The sequence below is a fragment of the Bacidia gigantensis genome (genome assembly GCF_019456465.1).
Source record: "Bacidia gigantensis strain McMullin 20006 chromosome Unknown contig_255, whole genome shotgun sequence".
Taxonomy (NCBI): Eukaryota; Fungi; Ascomycota; class Lecanoromycetes; order Lecanorales; family Ramalinaceae; genus Bacidia; species Bacidia gigantensis.
In genome coordinates this window covers 1,796,778-1,816,027 of record NW_025408605.1, presented here as the reverse complement: position 1 = coordinate 1,816,027, position 19,250 = coordinate 1,796,778, and the positions used below count along the sequence as shown (strand labels likewise).

General features: G+C 39.6%; 4 protein-coding genes across 4 annotated transcripts; 2 read left to right on the top strand and 2 right to left on the bottom strand.

Moving 5' to 3' along the window:
- Window positions 1–1,890: 1,890 nt before the first annotated feature.
- Window positions 1,891–2,989, top strand: KY384_007311 (uncharacterized protein; the record flags this gene model as incomplete). Its single annotated transcript, XM_044815802.1, has 3 exons — window positions 1,891–2,025; window positions 2,091–2,243; window positions 2,306–2,989. 3 exons carry the CDS (start codon window positions 1,891–1,893, stop codon window positions 2,987–2,989), a joined length of 972 nt encoding a protein of 323 aa, XP_044667676.1.
- Window positions 2,990–7,114: 4,125 nt separating this feature from the next.
- Window positions 7,115–7,883, bottom strand: KY384_007310 (uncharacterized protein; the record flags this gene model as incomplete). The annotated part of the gene is made up of 3 exons (XM_044815801.1): window positions 7,115–7,633; window positions 7,745–7,771; window positions 7,830–7,883. 3 exons carry the CDS (start codon window positions 7,881–7,883, stop codon window positions 7,115–7,117), a joined length of 600 nt encoding a protein of 199 aa, XP_044667675.1.
- Window positions 7,884–10,521: 2,638 nt separating this feature from the next.
- Window positions 10,522–12,097, top strand: KY384_007309 (uncharacterized protein; the record flags this gene model as incomplete). The annotated part of the gene is made up of 3 exons (XM_044815800.1): window positions 10,522–10,550; window positions 10,674–11,097; window positions 11,225–12,097. 3 exons carry the CDS (start codon window positions 10,522–10,524, stop codon window positions 12,095–12,097), a joined length of 1,326 nt encoding a protein of 441 aa, XP_044667674.1.
- Window positions 12,098–17,294: 5,197 nt separating this feature from the next.
- Window positions 17,295–18,793, bottom strand: KY384_007308 (uncharacterized protein; the record flags this gene model as incomplete). The annotated part of the gene is made up of 7 exons (XM_044815799.1): window positions 17,295–17,441; window positions 17,496–17,606; window positions 17,657–17,845; window positions 17,904–18,016; window positions 18,069–18,168; window positions 18,221–18,578; window positions 18,651–18,793. The coding sequence occupies 7 exons, from the start codon at window positions 18,791–18,793 to the stop codon at window positions 17,295–17,297; spliced, it is 1,161 nt and encodes a 386-aa protein (XP_044667673.1).
- Window positions 18,794–19,250: the final 457 nt, after the last annotated feature.

Below are 19,250 nucleotides of genomic sequence, written 5' to 3'. Positions count from 1 at the left end.
ATTTGCAAGCCTTACACATGGCAATGACCAGTAAATGCGCTATGATGAAAATGAGGCTTTATGCTAGGAAGGGTCGTACGGCAACGCATGTGCTATCCCCTGTCACACCTGATTGACCAATTGGTCGATTTGGCCAATTTCTTCCACTTCGTTGACCAATAGTGTCTTATTAATCAATTACGCAGTTCCTTGGTCAAAAATCAGCTTATTTGATCAAGTACCGTCGGATTGATTATTTAGATTATGCTGCTTTATAGTAGCTTAGTAACCTTTTAATCTGCATAGCGTTAATTGCTTTAATAAGGGTGCCAGCGAGGTCTTAAGCTGTCGGCGAGGTTCTAACGCTGAATTGGAGGTATAGTATATCGACGTTAATTTTGACAATATACCTAGATAGGTTAGATTACCTAGAACTACCCTTGCTCAATTAAATGCAGCATAAGATTGGATTACCAGATATCTAAATGACTAATCAGTCAAGCCTTTCATCAAGCTGACTGATTGACCATTCAGGTAGAATCATTGGCCAAATCGACCAATTGGTCAATCAGGTGTGACATGTCCGCCGTCTATTACGCAGGCAGTGCGGTCCCGGAGATCCTCTGCCACCACGCGAAAGCCATAGACCTTACTAGTGGGTAACTGCTCTGGTATGGCATGCTGGGTGATTTGGCCCTATCTAATTCGCCCTTATTGGTTTTGATGGCGGTATGCCTGCCAAGGCTCAATCACATCAGAAGACGCTTGAGGTCTTGCGAATGAGGATAGGACAGTCTGGTGAGCTGGAGGGCATGTAGAAGGCAAGATGTTTTGCGCTTTCATTTGCTATTTGATCACGCTTCCGCAAAGAATTCTGTGCCCACCATCAAAGTCATTTGGGAATTTTCCACACTCGCCGATATCGGTGCTCTTGAGCTGCGTTAGGCGATTGCTGCTCGTATACTCTGCTTGCGCCCAATGCATTGGACATCATTTCGACCTAGCTCCTTGGTGATGAGAAAAACAAATTCTCTCAGATATTACGTGGAGGAGGAACATTGAAACGTAGAGCAAAGGATCCCTGGGTCACTTCGTTCAATCTTATTGGAGGTGAGGTGAAGATTTACCTCAATTGACCATTCTTCTGTGATTGGCTTGTATTTTCCGGTGACCGAGGTCTGACATGGTCGGAACTCACCATATAAACGAACAGACCAGTCTTCGTCCATGTCTCCCATAGATCATTCGAAATTTTGGGCATACTTTAAGATGAGAACGAGCAGGTTGGCGGTGGGTCACGGTCGGGCAGAAAATCTATTATTGGAACATTCTGCAGGCCAAAGCCTTGACAGCTGGGCGAATGGCTTTAGGTGATTGAGAAACCTCGAAATACGGACGATTAATACTTATCATTTAAAGAATTTGATTTTAAATTCCCATTGCGAAAAGAAGACCATGTCTCTAGCGCAACGGCCGGGGTTTCCCCAACATGATCTCATACTGCGAACGCAATCAGAAAAGGCATCATGGATCCACTTCCAAACTTGTTGGGGGAAAGTCCCGTGTTGAGTCATCGGTCAAGTGCTTAGATCCTCAGGGTTTGTTGTCAGGATTACTCTGACGTCAGCAACTAGGGGCATAATCTGTACACACGCAATAGCGGGGGAGTAAGAACTAACTCTTGAATATGTGGAATCATGTCATGCGGGTAATCGTGGAGATGGAAAGTGTAATGCGTTGCTTAGAGGTGCAAGAATTACTCTGGATCAATGCGCCAGAGTTTGGTGGAATTTAAAGGCTTCACTGGTGCCCTCATGTTTCCAAAAGATCAAATCTGACGATCACCCTGTATCTCACGCACGATATCGATGCACATTCGCAATCATGAGTATATCAGTTCTTGACCTATCAATGTACACCGAAGGCAATGCAGAAGAGCGGAAATCCTTTGAACAAGACTTACTTGCGAGTCTGCAAGCGCATGGGTTCGCAAAGCTCATCAACTATGGGATGCACAAAGAGTACGTTGACACGTTGATGATGTGGGTACGACAAACATTTCCTTCCGGTTGGCCCTCCCTGAACAGCCCTTTTCATTGACTTTCCCTCAGTGTCGAAGCTTTTTCACACTGAACCAATCAACCAAAGACAAGATTCGGAATCAGAAGGGCCCGAAACCACAGCGAGGCTTCAGTGGAGTTGGCGACGAGAATCTTGACACTTTTGCTTTGGATGGCACAGAAAGTAGTTGGATTGATGTCAAGGTCAGTCAAATTTTGCATGACGGACATTCAACGGCCTCAATGTCTTGACAGAGGCATCTCAGGAACACTTGGACCTAGGTCCGCGCAATGATACCATGTTCCCCAATCAGTGGCCGCCTGAAACACAAGCCAATGGTCTTATTGGCTTTCGTCGTTTCATGGAATCTTACTTCGACGTTGCCTCGAACTTGAGCCGCCAGCTCCTCTCTATTCTGGAAGACGCGCTTGAGGTGAACCATGGGACTCTGACAAAACTTTGCGACCGCCATGACAACGAGCTGCGGCTGAATCACTACCCGGCCATTTCAGTAGAAGACATCACAAGTGGTCGTGTGCGAAGGTCAGGGGCTCACACCGATTTCGGAACGCTGACGCTTCTTTTCCAAGACAACAGCGGCGGGCTGCAAATAGAGGATCGGAGCAGCAAATCTCCGCAAGTGAAGTTTGTGTCGGTAGATGCAAAAGATCCATATCAGCTGGTGATCAATGTAGCGGATACGCTGCAACGCTGGACCAATGATATCATTCCTGCGGGCCTGCACCAAGTCACACTGCCAGAGTCCAGCCAAGGTGATGACAGGGGTATGCTGAAGGATCGATTCTCTGTTGTTTTTTTTCAAAAAGGCAATCGTGACGAGTCGGTTGGATCAATGCCAGATTTTGTAAGCGAGAAGAAACCGGCTAGGTACGAGCATCTGTCAGCCATTGAGTATCACAAGCGAAGACATACTGTGATATATGGGTGATAAGCTGCCACTGCCCCGGCAAAGACAAGCAAGGGATGCCTGCATCGACGAAAAGTTGCTCTAAGTAAATTATAAGCCTCAAGATAAATTGAGTACTCCCTCCTTTGATCGATTCAGTTCAAGCCAATATAGCCTGCTTCAAATCTCGTCGAATACCACTCTAGTCCAAGAATTCCGGATATGGATTCGTCGATATGTTTCAAGTATGATAATGCTCATTACGATAACGACAACTGAGCGAATGCTGTCTCCAGGTGCGCAATATCCTGCTGTGAAAATGCATCAGGCCAGGAATTATTTTTACCGGCGCCATACGCACGCGGCAATGATTTGTTGTTCCAGGTCAAAGAATCAAAGAGCTATCATTGAGTTGCGACTCTAGATTCCCCGCCCAGGACCATGCTGCCTTCTCAGACTGTGGAAAGATCGCGGGAGTCCGTTCAGGCGTGGTGACTTTTGGACATAAGCTCTGACGTAGAGGCACGACATGGCGAGATCGTAGGATGCCGAATACATGTCCAACCTGGTTTGCGGTAGACTGATTCCGATCTCCTCTACGGCTATTCGATCCTACATTACAGAGATCGGCCTTTCGACTTTAGGCGTTACTCGTACGTAAGTCTTGGGCAGTCTCCACCGACGCTGCACTTGGCGGAGTTCCCATTCCCTGCACTGGTATTGCGAACTCTTGGTCTAGGCCTTGGCCAATGTAGCTAGCGTATTTAGTCATTGTAAAGAGGGCTTTCCTCGACAAATCAGTGCCCTGAGTTATCGTACGTAGAGTGGTCTGTCGGACGCAATACTTTTCACCCGCTGTATCAATCCACCTTCACCAGCAGAGACACATTTGGTAGGAGCCATAGACACAACATACATATTTTTTAAGAAAACTTCCGGTAATAGGCTATCATTTGCATGCTGTCGGTAGCGAATCTCTACTTTGCTTGTGAGACATTCTTATGCCTTTGATCAAGACCCCCGTCCAAGACACTAATCCGCAGAGACATATTCCCCGCTGTGATCGCAAGGCTTTCACGCAGTCTCGAGGAGAATCCCTCTTTTTACAGATGAGGCAAGGGACACTTCCAGCGACAAGGATGTGCTTTTAGAAGCTTCAATTTCGCGAGACAAATGAGACGGCATACGAATAAGCGACCAGAGATTAAGGCACCGAGCGGCGGACAGCTTCTTTCACAAATAGGGAAGTCACCAGTAAAGGAAACCCCTGTCTCAACAGCACTAGAGCAATCTTTTAAATTCATTCAAGGAGTGACCAACGTATCTACCGTATCTAACAGCCCCATCAACTCCAAAAGACATTTCCAAGACCTAACCAGTAGATCCTTCCCTCAAAACATTTTCCATTCCAAAGACTTCACCAGCCGAGTCCTAAACATTGATATTCGTATCCTCATCTTTCCAAAGAACAATGCAAAGGACCGAGCTCCCCTGATGGCTACATGCTGTTCCGGACGTCTCATCAGCATCATCATCCACCCTCTCTCCGCCCATTATAGGTATGGAAAACTCACTGCCATGAAAGATATCCCCAACGCCACTGGTCCAATACGCGCACTGCTCTCCATCCGGGTGGACGTCCTCCGTGTTCATTGTTGTGCAGGCTTCGTGGACGGTGGCTTTGTGCGCATTAGCTTGTTCAATGGCTGCTTGGGGGGCGGGGGGTTTCTTTTTCCTTTGCTTGCGGAAAAGGGGGAGGAAGAGGGGGCCGAGGAAGAGAAACAATGGAGGAGAACGCACAACCTCGTATATTGTAGTAATTGTCGTTGGCGACCCAGACGCCCTTGGCGTCTTTTGTCCAGGGAAGGGCAGAGGCGGTCGAGGCGAGGAAGAGGGCGGTGGGCAGGAGGGTGGTGGTGAAATGCATATCGATTGATTGAAAGGTTTGAATGGATGAAAATAGTTTTGTGAGTGATGGAAGAAATAATCAAGGATCTGAACTTGCTGCTGTATAAGTCCTGGAGATGATGATTCTTAACGTGGTGAGGAGGCCCATCTTTATACCTCCTTCCTCCCCCTATCGCCATCGTGGGCACGGAATGACCAGCATCCGTTCGATCAAAGATGATGCTAACGACTCCGAAGCTGAGGAGTCTACCAGTGGTAGGCACATTTGGTGTAAGCACCGAAGAACACGGCGTCGAACACCGCAACGTACAGAGCTTCTCGTGATGAATAGTCAGTGATCTGTGGATATTTCACAATTAAGAAAGACGTCCGAAGATTTGAGGCGGTGATGCACTTAGATGAACCAAGCCGGCCTGATGACAAATTTCAGTACCATGGTCGAGTGTATCGCTTGGCTTGCTAAGCCCCAACCCACGTCCAGAGTAGGTCATAATCATTGGGTCTCGAGTCTGGTACTGTGCGCCCAGCCGCAAAACTTTGCTCGTGCGGATCCCCCCTTGCCGAGATCTGGAATTCTAACCACAGCCTACATCCGACACTATTCCTCATTCTGATCTCAGCTCGTCCATATTTGTACAAAGTCCGATAAGAAGGTTGGTTATGCCATATCAGTCCATTGAAAACACATTGAGACGTCTCGTTAAGTTTCGACTGGCTTCCATCCTCGTGGAGTAGTCGATGTAATGAATGGAGGAGCCAGACTCGATCGCCGGAATGACCTTGAGAAGCCCTTGCGAAGTCGCAATTGAGCAGATTACAGGCTCAAATCGAACACACTAGGAGAAGTGAAGATGTCTTTCATCTTTCTGACAATAAATGTCACGGCTTAAACAACGGCGTTGACCACTGCAATAATGCCTTAAATGATAAGGCAAACTTCGACAATTTATAAAAAATATGCCGTCGCTCTTTGATTACCTTCCCAAATTCACTGGAGACGGGAATCTAAAACATGTCTTGACCATCCGCCTACAAGAAATGACACCGGCTTCAATGTTAACGAAGGCATGAATCTACGACTTAAGGCTTAACATCTCCGCTTATAACACAGTCTACGCCTACGCTTCGAACTCACACTGTAATACTTCTCCTCGTCCTCAACTACATCACTTAAAGCTGTTCAGACCGCTATTGTAATAGCCTCACCTTAAAGCCTGAATGGCCATGGGCCGAATGGAACCACCGTCATGGGTACGAGAAAGAAGCACCTTCCTTCAAAGACAAAAGACCAGACTGACCAACCTCAAAACTTATCAATGCCCCTCTCCACGCCCCCCAAAAACCCTCACTTTCCTTGGCAGCGTCGCTCCCATAACCTGGGGCCTTTGGGCGCCTACCATCAACATACCCCTAGCGCCCTTCCACGTCCACAAAGCTGACCTTCATACCGCTCTCGTCTCTAGCAACTAGGACCTCCGTTTGCGATCTCAGGTGACTAATGACTTCGTCATCCACCAAGCCAGCGAGGGGAGGCTTTGGAGGTATTGGGGAAGTGTTGACGAGGCGAGTGTTTGGTTTTAGGGATTCTCACGTGTTGGGAGGAATCGTTTTGAGATTCAGGTCACGAGTCTTGCGATCAAGGTGGTTAGATACATTTAGCGCTTGCGATGGAGGAGCGGATTAAGGAACTGCTGAGTCCGCGGATCAGTGGACGGGGATCAATGCAGGGACTGCTAGATCAGGGTTTCGATGGAGCCGGGACAGGTGGTTTGGGATCAGGAGAGCTCTAGAATGGTGGAGATGGTATGTTCTAGGATGCAGGCGTATTCTCTTGAAGTGTGGTGAATTCGCCGACCTGTACCTGCCAGGGGAATGTTTCGAGGGTACTTTCGGACTGCGACCGTGGACACTATGACAGCGTAGATTTTTATTGGAGGAAAGCAAACAGGACATTCGTCTCTATTGATTTGATTGGATTCTCAACAATAGGTTGTCTAGAGTGTTGCCTCATATATACAGGCTGTCCCATTGTCAAACCACGACATGATCACTGATGAGCCGTCAGCATAGCTGTCGCCAGCATCACCGCTCTAAGCGGAATCTCAGCTTTATACTGCCACTCGCCCGTCATCCTCGTCGTCATGAGTACCTCCCTTGTAGCCCGACCCAAAAACTGCCACGTGAATTCATCAGATGCAGGTCCTGGCTCAAGTCGAACCACGAATTGAACGATGACAGAATGCTTGTGGACGTGAAATACTAATCTTGCATTATACGAGACTTCCTGTCCTCCTGCACTGCAACGGTTTTGAATGCTTGCAGAGCTGCAGAGTAGATGGCTGTCAAGTCTAGCTCTTTCTCGGTCTTAAGTCGATATATGTGAATCTGGGGGATAATTTGTATAGATTGCGCATCTTCAGCCGGGGATCGGAGGATCAAGGTATTGTTATCCCGCTTATCCGTGATTCTCTCGGCCAAAGACCCATATATGAGAGTAAGCTTATTCTGCATAATTACTGAACCTGGCTTCGCGCGAAGTAGCCATGTAATTCGACCAAGGACTTCTGCCTTGTACCGCGTGAATTGAAGGAAGCACTCAAGAGACCAGATCAAGTCAGCATAGACTGGAAAGTAGTAGGTTATTTCTACTTGTATCAGAAGTGATCCTCCAGAGCTCCCGATGGTAGGATCCTCGTATGCTTGCCTTGTTGGCACTTTTGCGGTGGCACCTCGTAGGGCGTAAGAGAAGAGTGCTTCACCGACTGCCGCGTAAGGGGACTATCTACAAATCAGCAATCTCGCCATTATTTGAAAGACTGAACTCGGCCTCAACGAGAGGTTTGGCTTACCGCTTGTCAATTTGGACACTGGTGTCTTCATCAAAGCTACCTTAGGGTATTGGGGTATGGCAATGGCCTGCACGACGACAGTTTGTTGTCAATAGATCTTCAAATTCTGACTTGGGATAACGTACGGCAATAGTAACGTGTCGTTCTGGCTTTGAAAGATGCTCGTAGACTAGACGCATATTTCAAGTGAAAGCGCGGCGAAGAGTTTCATGGTATCAATATGCTGCAAGGTACAGAACGCCAGGAATCGTTCCACTTGATCCTACACCATCATTATAAGAAACACTCCGAGACTACGCCAAAAGTTGAGGCTAAGACCAAGGCTAAGTAAGACTTGCTGGTGCGCTAATAACATACGACGAGCTATTTACACCGCAAAGGGCGCGCTTGCAGTTTTCCGTTGAATCCGAGCTGAGTTAATTATTTGGCACGCGGTCTGCTCAAAATAGGGTTATACATTCTGTTCGATGTGAGAAAAGAATCATGATTGCAACAAGAATGCTTCCGAGGGTTAGCGACTTGATACTCTTTATTGCTCCGTGCCCTAGCTTACTTTACAGGTTCGCTAGGGTCCAGGCGAATCTGTTTTGAAGACGGTTTCGATCTCCTCTGTATTAAGACTAAGGTCATTTAGACAGACGCATAGCCTTGTAAATATGGGTAATAATGAGTGGTGCCCCTGCCAAAATGAAGAAGAGAAGCGCGTATCCCTTTTAACAAAACAAGACCAGACCGGGGGTGGAACCTTAAATTATGATCATTCTGATACTGCAAGACTTGCGAGGTCGGTCGAAGTTCTCTGACATTCTTTTTGTAGTTAAAAAATACATCACTTGTACTCCGAGAGCGGAAAAATATGATCTCCAGAATACAATTTGGATATCCCTCTGTGCTTATGGGCTTGCAATCTCTAAGTGAGTTGGCCATCTTTGCTGGTTGGCCTGCTCAGTCGATTGCAATGCCTCGCTCTTTCTTATCTGCCACTTTTTGATTTCTATGAAACCACGGATCGCTTTGGGATCACTATGATTACACTGGCGTGGCAGATAGGTTCGACCATGGCACTTACGGCGGTTATAATGTGGCAAGACCCTAGATAAGAAACTTTATTAATCCACCAAACATTGGGGAGTAAAGGACGCAGGACCTCCATTCTTAAGGTCCCAGCTTACCAAGAGATCCTTGGAAATGAGATTACTGGTAAGCTTGCTTATCAAGGTATAAGATAGCAGACTGATAGCCAATGAAAAGAGCAAGATACGGTGAATTCTGCGTCATGATCCGGTAATGCAGGTAGGTAGTTGATCACTGAGGCAAAAAGGCAGATCGAACAGGACAGCATGCAGGCTTAGGAGGTGCCCGTTGGCCCGTGGCGCAGGAAGAATTGGACTTGAGGCGGATAACCCCTCTTTCCAGCAAAGCAGATCTTACGTATTCACCAAGGGTTTTCAATGCAGATATTTTCAAAGATCACTCAATTGAGGACGGACTTGATCGCTCTAGCTGACTTGCTGGAAACTCTGAAAATATCAGACTTTACTAGTCCGGATTTTCAGCTCTGTACGAGGGAGAATCAGGCGATAGGACATTTTCTGCACAAATGATCAAAAGTGAGGCATTAAAGGATTGGACCCTGAAAAGACATGTCGCAAGTAGGTTACTGCAGTCTTTTTCCTCTCCAAACTAATCTCAATTCGGACGCCAATACGGTTGCAAGGTTTCTTGTAAGTGCAAGTGCTCTGGTCGAATTGACGCTGCTAGAACAAGGTTCACGAGGAAGCAACAGATGGGGACAACCTTACGTGTAAACGATCGGTCACGTCACTCGCATAATCGCTTTCTCGAGGAAGACTGGGGCAATATGATGTCGTCGATCGATCGATCGATCAAATCGAATGTATATAGATGGGAGGTATGGAGTGATGTGCTGCTGGTGCATTTCCGTCAGCGTTCTTTCACGATCACCTTTTCTCAGATCTTCATGCAGCAGGTTAAGCATAGTAGCCGGATCTCCTCGTCTGCAATGCTTACGGGACTCAAAGATAATGATAGGGCAGGATAATCATGGATATGATGATGACCATGACGTTTCATATGCATTGTTTCCCCGCAATTGAACTCGCAGCTGGGCCTTGTCGGGAGTCAATACAGGTCAACGAAACGCACAAGAGCAAAGGGCGGGGCTGGTAAAGCCCCTCGATCATCATGTCAAGATGTTTTACGGTTGCGATCTTATAAAAAATATGGCTGCTATTGGACATGCTCGGCCAATGCAAATGTCTGGAGTCGATAGGTCGGATGATGTCGAATGTCTGCAATCGACGGGTCGGTCGATGCTAATGTCTGGAATCCACAGGTCAATTCGTTTCCGAGTCCTGTGCGGGGACAACAACTTTCGCATGATGTTTTCGACAGATTCATGTTGAAGCCTAGATGATTGGACTAAGAAGACTGCATCATGCGGGCGGAGTCGCGTCCGCATGTTTTCATAAATCTCCACCTGGGCCGAGTAGCACCGAAAGTACATGTGCAGTGGTGATCATTTTCAAATTGACTCAATATGAGACGCATCTCCAAAATCGTACATGGAGGGGTACATTGACTGATAAATGCAGACGCTCGGCCGACCATATCCTGGAGGTTCCCACCTTCTGATCTATCGTCATGTTTGGTGACCAATTGTACAAAAATGGCCATTTCACCTCCTTGAGCGCATCCAAGTCGTAACATCGAGAAAACCAGCACTCCCGCTCTTCAGTAGTGGAAAAGTGAAGTCACAAAATAAGATTGCGTAGAAGTTTTCAATCCCTAGCGCTTATGGACGCTGATCCAGAGGGTGTCGCCTGGTACGTGCTCATTCTTGATCATTTCTGCTGCTCGAGTAACGAGTCTCTGGTGGGCTGAGAGCACTTTGAAGCACCTCTAGCTGGTGATACTGGTATCATCGTTAACTTGAGTACCTATATCAGGATCGAACGTGAGGCTGTCAAAACAAACGGATTCGATCCCAATGATCCCAATGAGTTTTATACTCACGCGATTATTGAAGTTGTCATCAATGCAAGCTGTGCCCATTCTTGGCACAACAGGGATGTTCATCTCCCAGAGTATCACCCCCGTTCTGAGGAGCAGCGATGGAACCCTCCCGGCTACGACACCTACGTTCGGTACAAGTATTTGACTACAATGTACGGACCGGACAAGAACAACACCAAGCGTATCCAGAAGATTCATGGGAACTTTAACTACTGGCAACTGAGGAACTCCTCAGTCGTTGGGTACGTTCCGGTCTCGCTCCCTACTAAAGAGGAGCGGAAGATGTACTTGGACCTTACCTTTCCGATTCGAGCTATCTACTTTCCTTTGGTGCATTCGGCGGACAAAGAATATCCGGTAAGTCAAGTCACGACCCGCTATTTCTTTGCCCATCTCGAAACACGTTCAAACGAAGGAACGACGTGCAACTCTCAGGGAACTCATATGGACGACGAGTTGGAGAGCTGACTTAGATATCTTACAGACAATGTGCATTTATGTTCGCCTCGACTTCAAACGCAAGGCTGTCAAAATTCCATACGAAAACAATGACACCAACAAAGATACTATCGACTTCATGCGACAGTACGAGGAAAACCAATTCAAAGGCCTTCAAGAGGACCCTGGAGTGTTTGGAGATTCCGAGAAAGCCCAGGACGATGAAAGGAAGGTAGGAGGCCTTGATTTCAAGCCAGCCGAGCAAGTCAATTCAGGCGATGGTCCTAAAGCCGAGAAGCTTGACAAATTCACCGCTCTCTGTTTCGACCAGGACGTCACGTTTGGTCTCAACTACGCACCACAGTGCACGATTGAATTCGACGTGCCTGCCCTAATTACTCTCCTCGCGATGCCGCGAAAAGACCGTCATCCGGATGATAACCCATACAACTTTCTCAGAGCCCTCCATTGCCTAGATGTACGCACTCCAGGAACTGAAACCAAAGGCGGCAACATGGAAGATGGCAACTATGCCGACCTCCAGAACATCCTGAAGATTATGCAGGGCGTCAAGGTCGAGTACGAGAAGAGCGGCGACAACGGCATGTTCCTACTCGACATGCTCAACGCCCTAGTTGGCGTCGGCCTGGCAACTTGTGTCCCTGGAATCGGCCCGCTACTCGCATGCTTCACAGCTATGGCGTACGATCTTATCACGAACCCGGAGAAGTTCTCGGCAGACAATGCGGCGGATTTGACAGGAAGTATTTTGGGAGCGCTTTTAGATACTGCAACGGAAGCGAAGGGGAAAATCAATTTTGGGAAGGTGCGGGGGTATATCATGAATAGTGGTGACAAGACTGTGCAAATAAAGGCTACGAGGAAGGGGGCGGAGAAGATATTTGGCGTGAAGTCTTAGACGTCGTTGAGGTACGGTAATGGAATCTTTTGCGCGAGTTAGAGGGCGAAAGGAAGGTACTCCCCTACGCTCCAAGCAGGTCTTTCATTTGGATGCTAGAACGATATCATCCTCCTCCTTAGGCTATCACTTAATCTATTCTCTTAACCACCTAGTCTATTCAAGGAAGTTATAAAGCTAATTGTACACGGCTTAGGATTAGGATTAGGTAGTGGTTTCGCGGGCAAAAAAGGCAGGCTTAGCGCGTGCAATATTAACTAGCAGCTAATTAGCTACCGGCAAGGGAGTATAAATTACACTGTATCCTAACTACTAAGGCTCCGATTAATATAACTAAATATATATTTTAAAGCTTTAATTAAGTATATTCTAATAAGCTTTTAACTATATAAATTAGATTACTATTAAGTTTATAAACTAATATACTAGTTTATTATATAGTAAAGACTTTATATAATAAAAATTTAGCTTATACATTATTAATTACTTATTAATTAGCTGCTACAAAGAGGTTATAAACTAGACTATATCTTAATAATTAAAGCTCTAATTAATATAATTAAAATTTTATTTTAAAGCTTTAATTAAGTATATTCTAATAAATCTTTAATTATATAAATTAAACTACTATTAAGCTTATAAATTAATATACTAGTTTATTATATAATAGGGCTTTTGTATAACCTTTATAGCTTAGTATATATAATATTAATTATCTATTAATTAGCTATTTATAAGAATATTTCTTTATATTTTAATAATTATATTTTAAGTAAAAATAAACGCTTATTTCTAAGTTTTTAATAGGCAGCAATAAATAAAACTTTAACTAATTTAATAATTATTTAAAAAATATTAATATTAAATTTAAAGATATTAGTTTATTGCTATAGTTAGACTTTATTTAATATAATATTATAAACTATATATTTTTTATTTATAATTATTTATTAATATTCTTTTTCTTTTTTCACACTAATTTAATATATATATTAGGTATAGCTAATATATAAATATAAAAATTTTAGAATTATTTTAATCTTTAAAGATTTTAAAGGTTTTAATATAGCTAAATAGGCAAATATCTAAATACTTATTATAATACTAACTAAATTTAAATTTATTTAAGTTAATAACATTAATAGTTAATTTAGAAGAGTAATAATAATTTATAGTTAAAAAAAACATTATTATAATAGGAAACCTATTTAGTTAATTCTTTATTATTACTCGCTATAGCTAGTAGTACCCTTTTCTTATTTTTTTATTTATTTATTTTAGTTTTATACTTATTATTTATTTTATTTAACCTTTCTTTTAATAATATAAAGAATTTATTTTTATTTTATATTTTTATAATACTATTATCTTTGTTTTTAAGCTTTTTTTAAATTATATTAAATATATTTCTAAACTTCTATAAAGTTTATTTTTCTTTTAAATATATAAGTAATATTTATTTTCTTTTAATTTTTATATCTTTTACTTCTATACTATTTCTCAACTTATATACCTAATTATCTAAATATATATAAACTTACTATAAAAGTAATCTAAAGACAAAGGGTTTTAAAAGAAGACTAAAAATAATTAGAAAAATATTATATAAATAAAGGATAGTTTAGTAATATTTATAATATAAATTATATAGAACTTCTATAATAATTATATAGAAATAATAAAATTATATAAAATAAAGATTAAAAGTTGCAAATAGATTAGCCTAAACTAATATTTTTATTATAAATATAAAGATAATACTTAGTAATTATAAAAAAAAAGAATTTTTCTATAGAGTAAAAAAGCTATTAAAGGTTTATTAAAAAGTATATTATATATTTAAAGTTTATTTTTATAATTAAATAAATTAGCTATATTATTATTTATAATAAAAAGTTCTAAAAAATAGTTTTTATTTTTAATTTTTTAATTTATATTTAGCTTATAATACTAATAAAATAATTAAAATATATATTTAATTTTTAGCTTCTTTGCCTATATATTTGCTATTTTTATAATATTTTTAAAAATAAATTATTTATTAATTTTAATAAAAATCTTAAAAGCTAATTATACCTACTACTAGCGCAAATATTATATATATAAAAAGATAGGTAATACTACTTTTACTTTATATCCTATATCCTTAAATAAGCTAAAGACTAACTATAGCCTTATATATATATTATATATATATATTTAGATAATTATAAGTATTATTACTTTAAGACTAGGTAGAAAACTAATAATTATAATATTTACTAATAATAATATATTTAACTTAAATATAAAATATTTTATTTAATAAAAAAGTTTATTAAGTTTTATATTATTTACTTTTATTATTTATATTTATTATAATTATTATAGTATAATAGATATTATATTAGTATTCTAAGAAGCTAAGAGCTATTTTTAACACTTTTTAGAAATTATAGAAAAGCTATTAATATTTAGAAAATACTTAAAAACTATATTTAAATTTAAAAAATATATAAACTATACTAAGAAAATTTAAAAATTAATATAAAAAAGTAATATTATATTTTATAGGATTTATAGTATATAGATACTTATTATTAGCTTAGTTAAATAACTAATTATATATTATTTATAGCGCTCATAATAAATATAATATTTATAGTTTTACTAACTATAAGTAGTCTATATAGTGCGAGCACTTTTAGATATATAATATTATTTTTTTTATAATAAATAATTTACTTTTTAATTATTATTATATTTATTATAAATACCTTTAATAGAACTTTATATATAAATTATATTACTATTATAGTATTTAGGCTTGCTAATTAGAACTTACTTTCTTTTATATTTATAGCTTATTACTACCTACTAAGCTAACCTAGCTTATATACAACCTAAACTAGTTATTATATAGCCCTTATATAGGTAAACAACTATTATAATAGGTTAGTAATTTTATTACTATATAAATAGATTTTATAAAGTAAAGACTAGTTAAAGATTTATTAAAACCTTAAAACCTACTTTTTAGCCTTTATTTAAAAAAAACTATAAGAATATAATTCCTACTTAATAAACTATAATAAAAGATTATTATTAGCTAGTAAAAGAGCGGCTTAGTTAATTATAATAAGAATAATTATATATAAGCTTAAGATACTTTAAAATAAATTTAAAAATATTAATAAAAAAAGGTTTTAAGAATTTTACTAAAATTATTATAAGTATTAAAAGCTATTATAAAAGATAAAAAGTATATAGAAAAAGTGGATTAGCCCCTTTAAAATTTAAATATCTTTATAATAATAAATTTCTCAAAAGTTAAATATTTTGATAAAGTAATAAGGCTTAATACCTAAATAATAAAGTTTAATATAGAAATTAATATATACTTAATAAAAACCTTTAAAATAATTAATATAAGCTATTAGCCTTGAAATAAGGTAAAAAATTAAAAAAAAGTATATTAAATAAACTTTAAAAATATAAAAAGCAAACTTATTTTAAAAAAAATTTATATTTATTTTTTTACTTAAAGTAAAATTAAAAGGAATTATTAAAAGGTGTAAAAAAGTATTTAAGTTAAAAATAATACTTTAATAATTTTTATAATAAAGGAATTATTATTTTTAATAGTAAAGTTATTATTTTTTATTATAAAGTTATTTTTTTAATAAAATTATTTTTTTTAATAGTAAAGGAATTATTACTACTTAAATTTTTATAGTTAACTTATAGCCTTTTCTTTATTATTCTATTAAAGCTAAATCTAAAGCTATCCTTTAAAGGATAACTACTTTATAAAAAGGGGATAAATACTTTAAAAGTTATTTTTAGTATACTAAATACTAGCTACCCTTTTTAAAAGCTTTAAAAATTATTAAAATAAAAGGGTTTAATTTTAGCTTCTTTTTTAATAAAAACCTATATTCTAGCTTAGACTTTAAATTAAAACCTTTATTTAAAGAATTTTAAAAAGTATTAATTTTTAATAATATATTACTTTTTAAAGATAAGTTAAAAATATTTATAAGTAAGGAAATAATAGGGGCTATAGAGCGTAGCTAGAGGCGCTAAAGAAAAAAGCTACTTAAGGATATAGAAAACTTATTACTTTAGCTACTAATTAAAAGTATATTTTAAATAATAGCTATTAAAATAATATATAAGCTAAGCGACTTTAACTCTTTTTAAGTAATATAGTTTAATAGCTTTCTAAGGGGATTAAAGGGTAATATATTATAAATAGTTAAAAATAGGAAAAGACTATTAATATAAAAGCCTTTAAAAAGAAAAAGGCTACTATTAAAATTTAACTTTATAGCTATATTCTAATTATATAAAAGTGTAAACTAAGAGGGGCTATTAAGTACTTTAATAATACTACTTATAAATATGAATATAAAGCTATTTAAAGGGGATAATAGCTTAGGCAATAGCTTAAGCAATAGCTTAAGTAATAGCTTAAGTAATCTAGCTACTAATAAAGTTTATAAAAGGGCTTTAATAGACTTTAAGGGTTAAAATATACTAGATAAATAGGCTAAAATACTCTTAAAGTATATATAATAATAATAATAATAAATAATTATAATTATAGAAGGGGATATAATATTATTAAAAGGGCTAAAAGCTTATATAGCTTAGTAGATAACCTTATTTATAAAAGTAATTATATTATTACTTTGTATATAAAAATAATTATATAATTATTCTACTTTTAGCTAATAGCTAGCTTAACTTACTTAGACTACTTAGTAGTTACTACTATTAAGCTTAAGCTTTTTAAAGCCTTTTTAAGGCTCCTAGATACTAAAGTAAAAAATAACCTTATATAAAAAAAAAGTTTTAAATGTTATTAGGTACTAGGGGTAAAGTAGAACTCTTTTTAAGTTTCTTTTTTAATAGAAAGAAAGTTTTTATTATAATTAATATTTAATAAAATAAAGAATTTTATTAAATATTTAGTTCTATTTTAAAGTTTTTAAAATAGAAAACCTTTTATAAAGTTCCCCTTTAAAAGAAACTTTATTTCTTAATAATTTTTATTGCTAGGTAGCGAGTAAATAATCTTTCTTCGACTTTGAAATATTTAACAGAACTGGACTTAAGGTAGGATGTCCTGGCTAAGTTCATGACGTTGTATATACCCCTGCTCCGTCAGGACATGGCTTTAAGCAAAAGAAGTCTATTCAGGTCTCAAGCACTCTCACACAGTAATTGGCAACAGTGTCACTTTACAATCCATGGATACCGCATGTGTGGCCAAGTTTGTGAACCCGAACTTTAGGTCCGACAAAGCTTGTACTGCCTTCGAAGTGTCCACTGCCGCGGCGGTGACGCCAAAGGTATCTTTCTGTGCGCTTTTAGTGATTCACGAATATTTGATCAGTATTGACTATGGACGCACCTTTTCAATGTCGACAATGACAAAGTCGTGCGGTGAAAGCACCTTTTCTAGAGCCACGTTCATGTCTTTCTTCGTACCAAGGGTGTCGGTGACTAGAAGATGCAGTTTACCCTGCTTCTGATCAGTTTTAGGGTTAAGAGGCTGTGGGTCATATGACCAACCTCCCCAGGCGACGGTGCGCCGCCTAACGAAGTACTACTAGTATTCGGAGCATTTATGTCCGGCGCAGCCTGTGCTGCCATCTGAGGGATGTCAATGGGCCCATCCACATGCTCGACGTGAGTCCTAGCTGGATGCTCGGGATCCTCATCTTTCCATGCATGTACCTCATCGTCATGATCTTGGAGCTCCTTCATCAAAACCGTCAGCTATTCTCACGGCATTGTATATAGAAATCCTAACACTTACCGATATGATGGTATTACGATCATACTGCCAAGCATCACCAGCAAACCCCTTGCCAAACTTCTTGTCAAAGATATCCGGGCTCAGATCCACCCATTCATCCTTGAAAAAGTCGCCTAAAAGATACATTAGTACGCCTTTCTCAGCACTATGAATGCGCATACTGACTGAATTCAACAACCCATTTCTGATACACTTCAAGTTTGCGCAAAGTCGTCAATGCATCAATCCTGGCATAGTAAAGCTTATTGATCGCTTGTTGCAAATTCTGAAGCCATCAACATCAACAGACAGCAGCGGAACGGTCTCCAAAGACTGACTTCTCTTTCCTTAGCCGCCTCAATAACAGCCATAAATACCGCAGCCACAGCTAGGAACCCCATTATCTCACCAACGCCGGCAAAGATTGCCCAGCCCACAGGTCCAGACATAACACCAAATAGCACGAGCCCGCCTACTACCACTCCTGTAGCCGCAGCAGTCAAGCCAGTGACGGTGAGGATAAGTTGATCGATGAAATGTTCTGTGGAAAGGCTGGCTTTCAATTGTTTCCAACTCTCCATGGCATCGCCTTTGAGTGTAGCGTCATTCTTGTCGATGAGCTGTTGCAGCGTCTGGTAGCCATGTTGTGATAGATAGCGCTCAATACGCTGACGAACTGCGGGCTCAAGCGAATCTCTAAAAGGGCTGGACGTTAGCAATGATGATCGTCGATGCGAGACGATGGAGGACGGGGATCGAAGATCTCACAATTTCTGCTTCTCTTCATTGAATCGAGAGACGTACATCTCGACGTCTCGTTGCAGTTGCTGAGCGCGATTTCGTCGATCGGGATTTGAAGGGTAGAATGTGTCTCCGATGGAGGTGCCAATCGAGCTCGGGCTGTTACCCATGATCGATTTGGTTGAGAAGATATGTGCGAGTCTCTGTATGCTCTGCAAAGATCGAAGCAGCAGAGAGTATAAGGAGCTTAGAGATCCTTATCAATTTGGCGTGGGGCTAGGCCGTATTGACCCTGAGGAGTCCCAAAAGCTATCGTCAAATTTCTGTCGCTGATGTGATCTACCGCGTCTACCTCTTAAATGCGGTGAACTAGAGTGACCGCTTGCTAGCTCTATTTCTGCAAGTACCATCCCGTCCTACTGGCGCAATCGTGACTTGAATATATGTGTGACAGCTGAGTACCAGTGAGCGGGGGCCACCTGTGTGAGTGGGCTCTCACACCTGATTCAGCTAGATAGAAGCCACAAGCCTCAATGAGGTTAGAGTGTGCTCCAAGCTTATGCTTGATGCGAGTGTCAATTCTCAGGGTGCCATTCACATGACTTTAGCGCACATGCAAGAGGCATC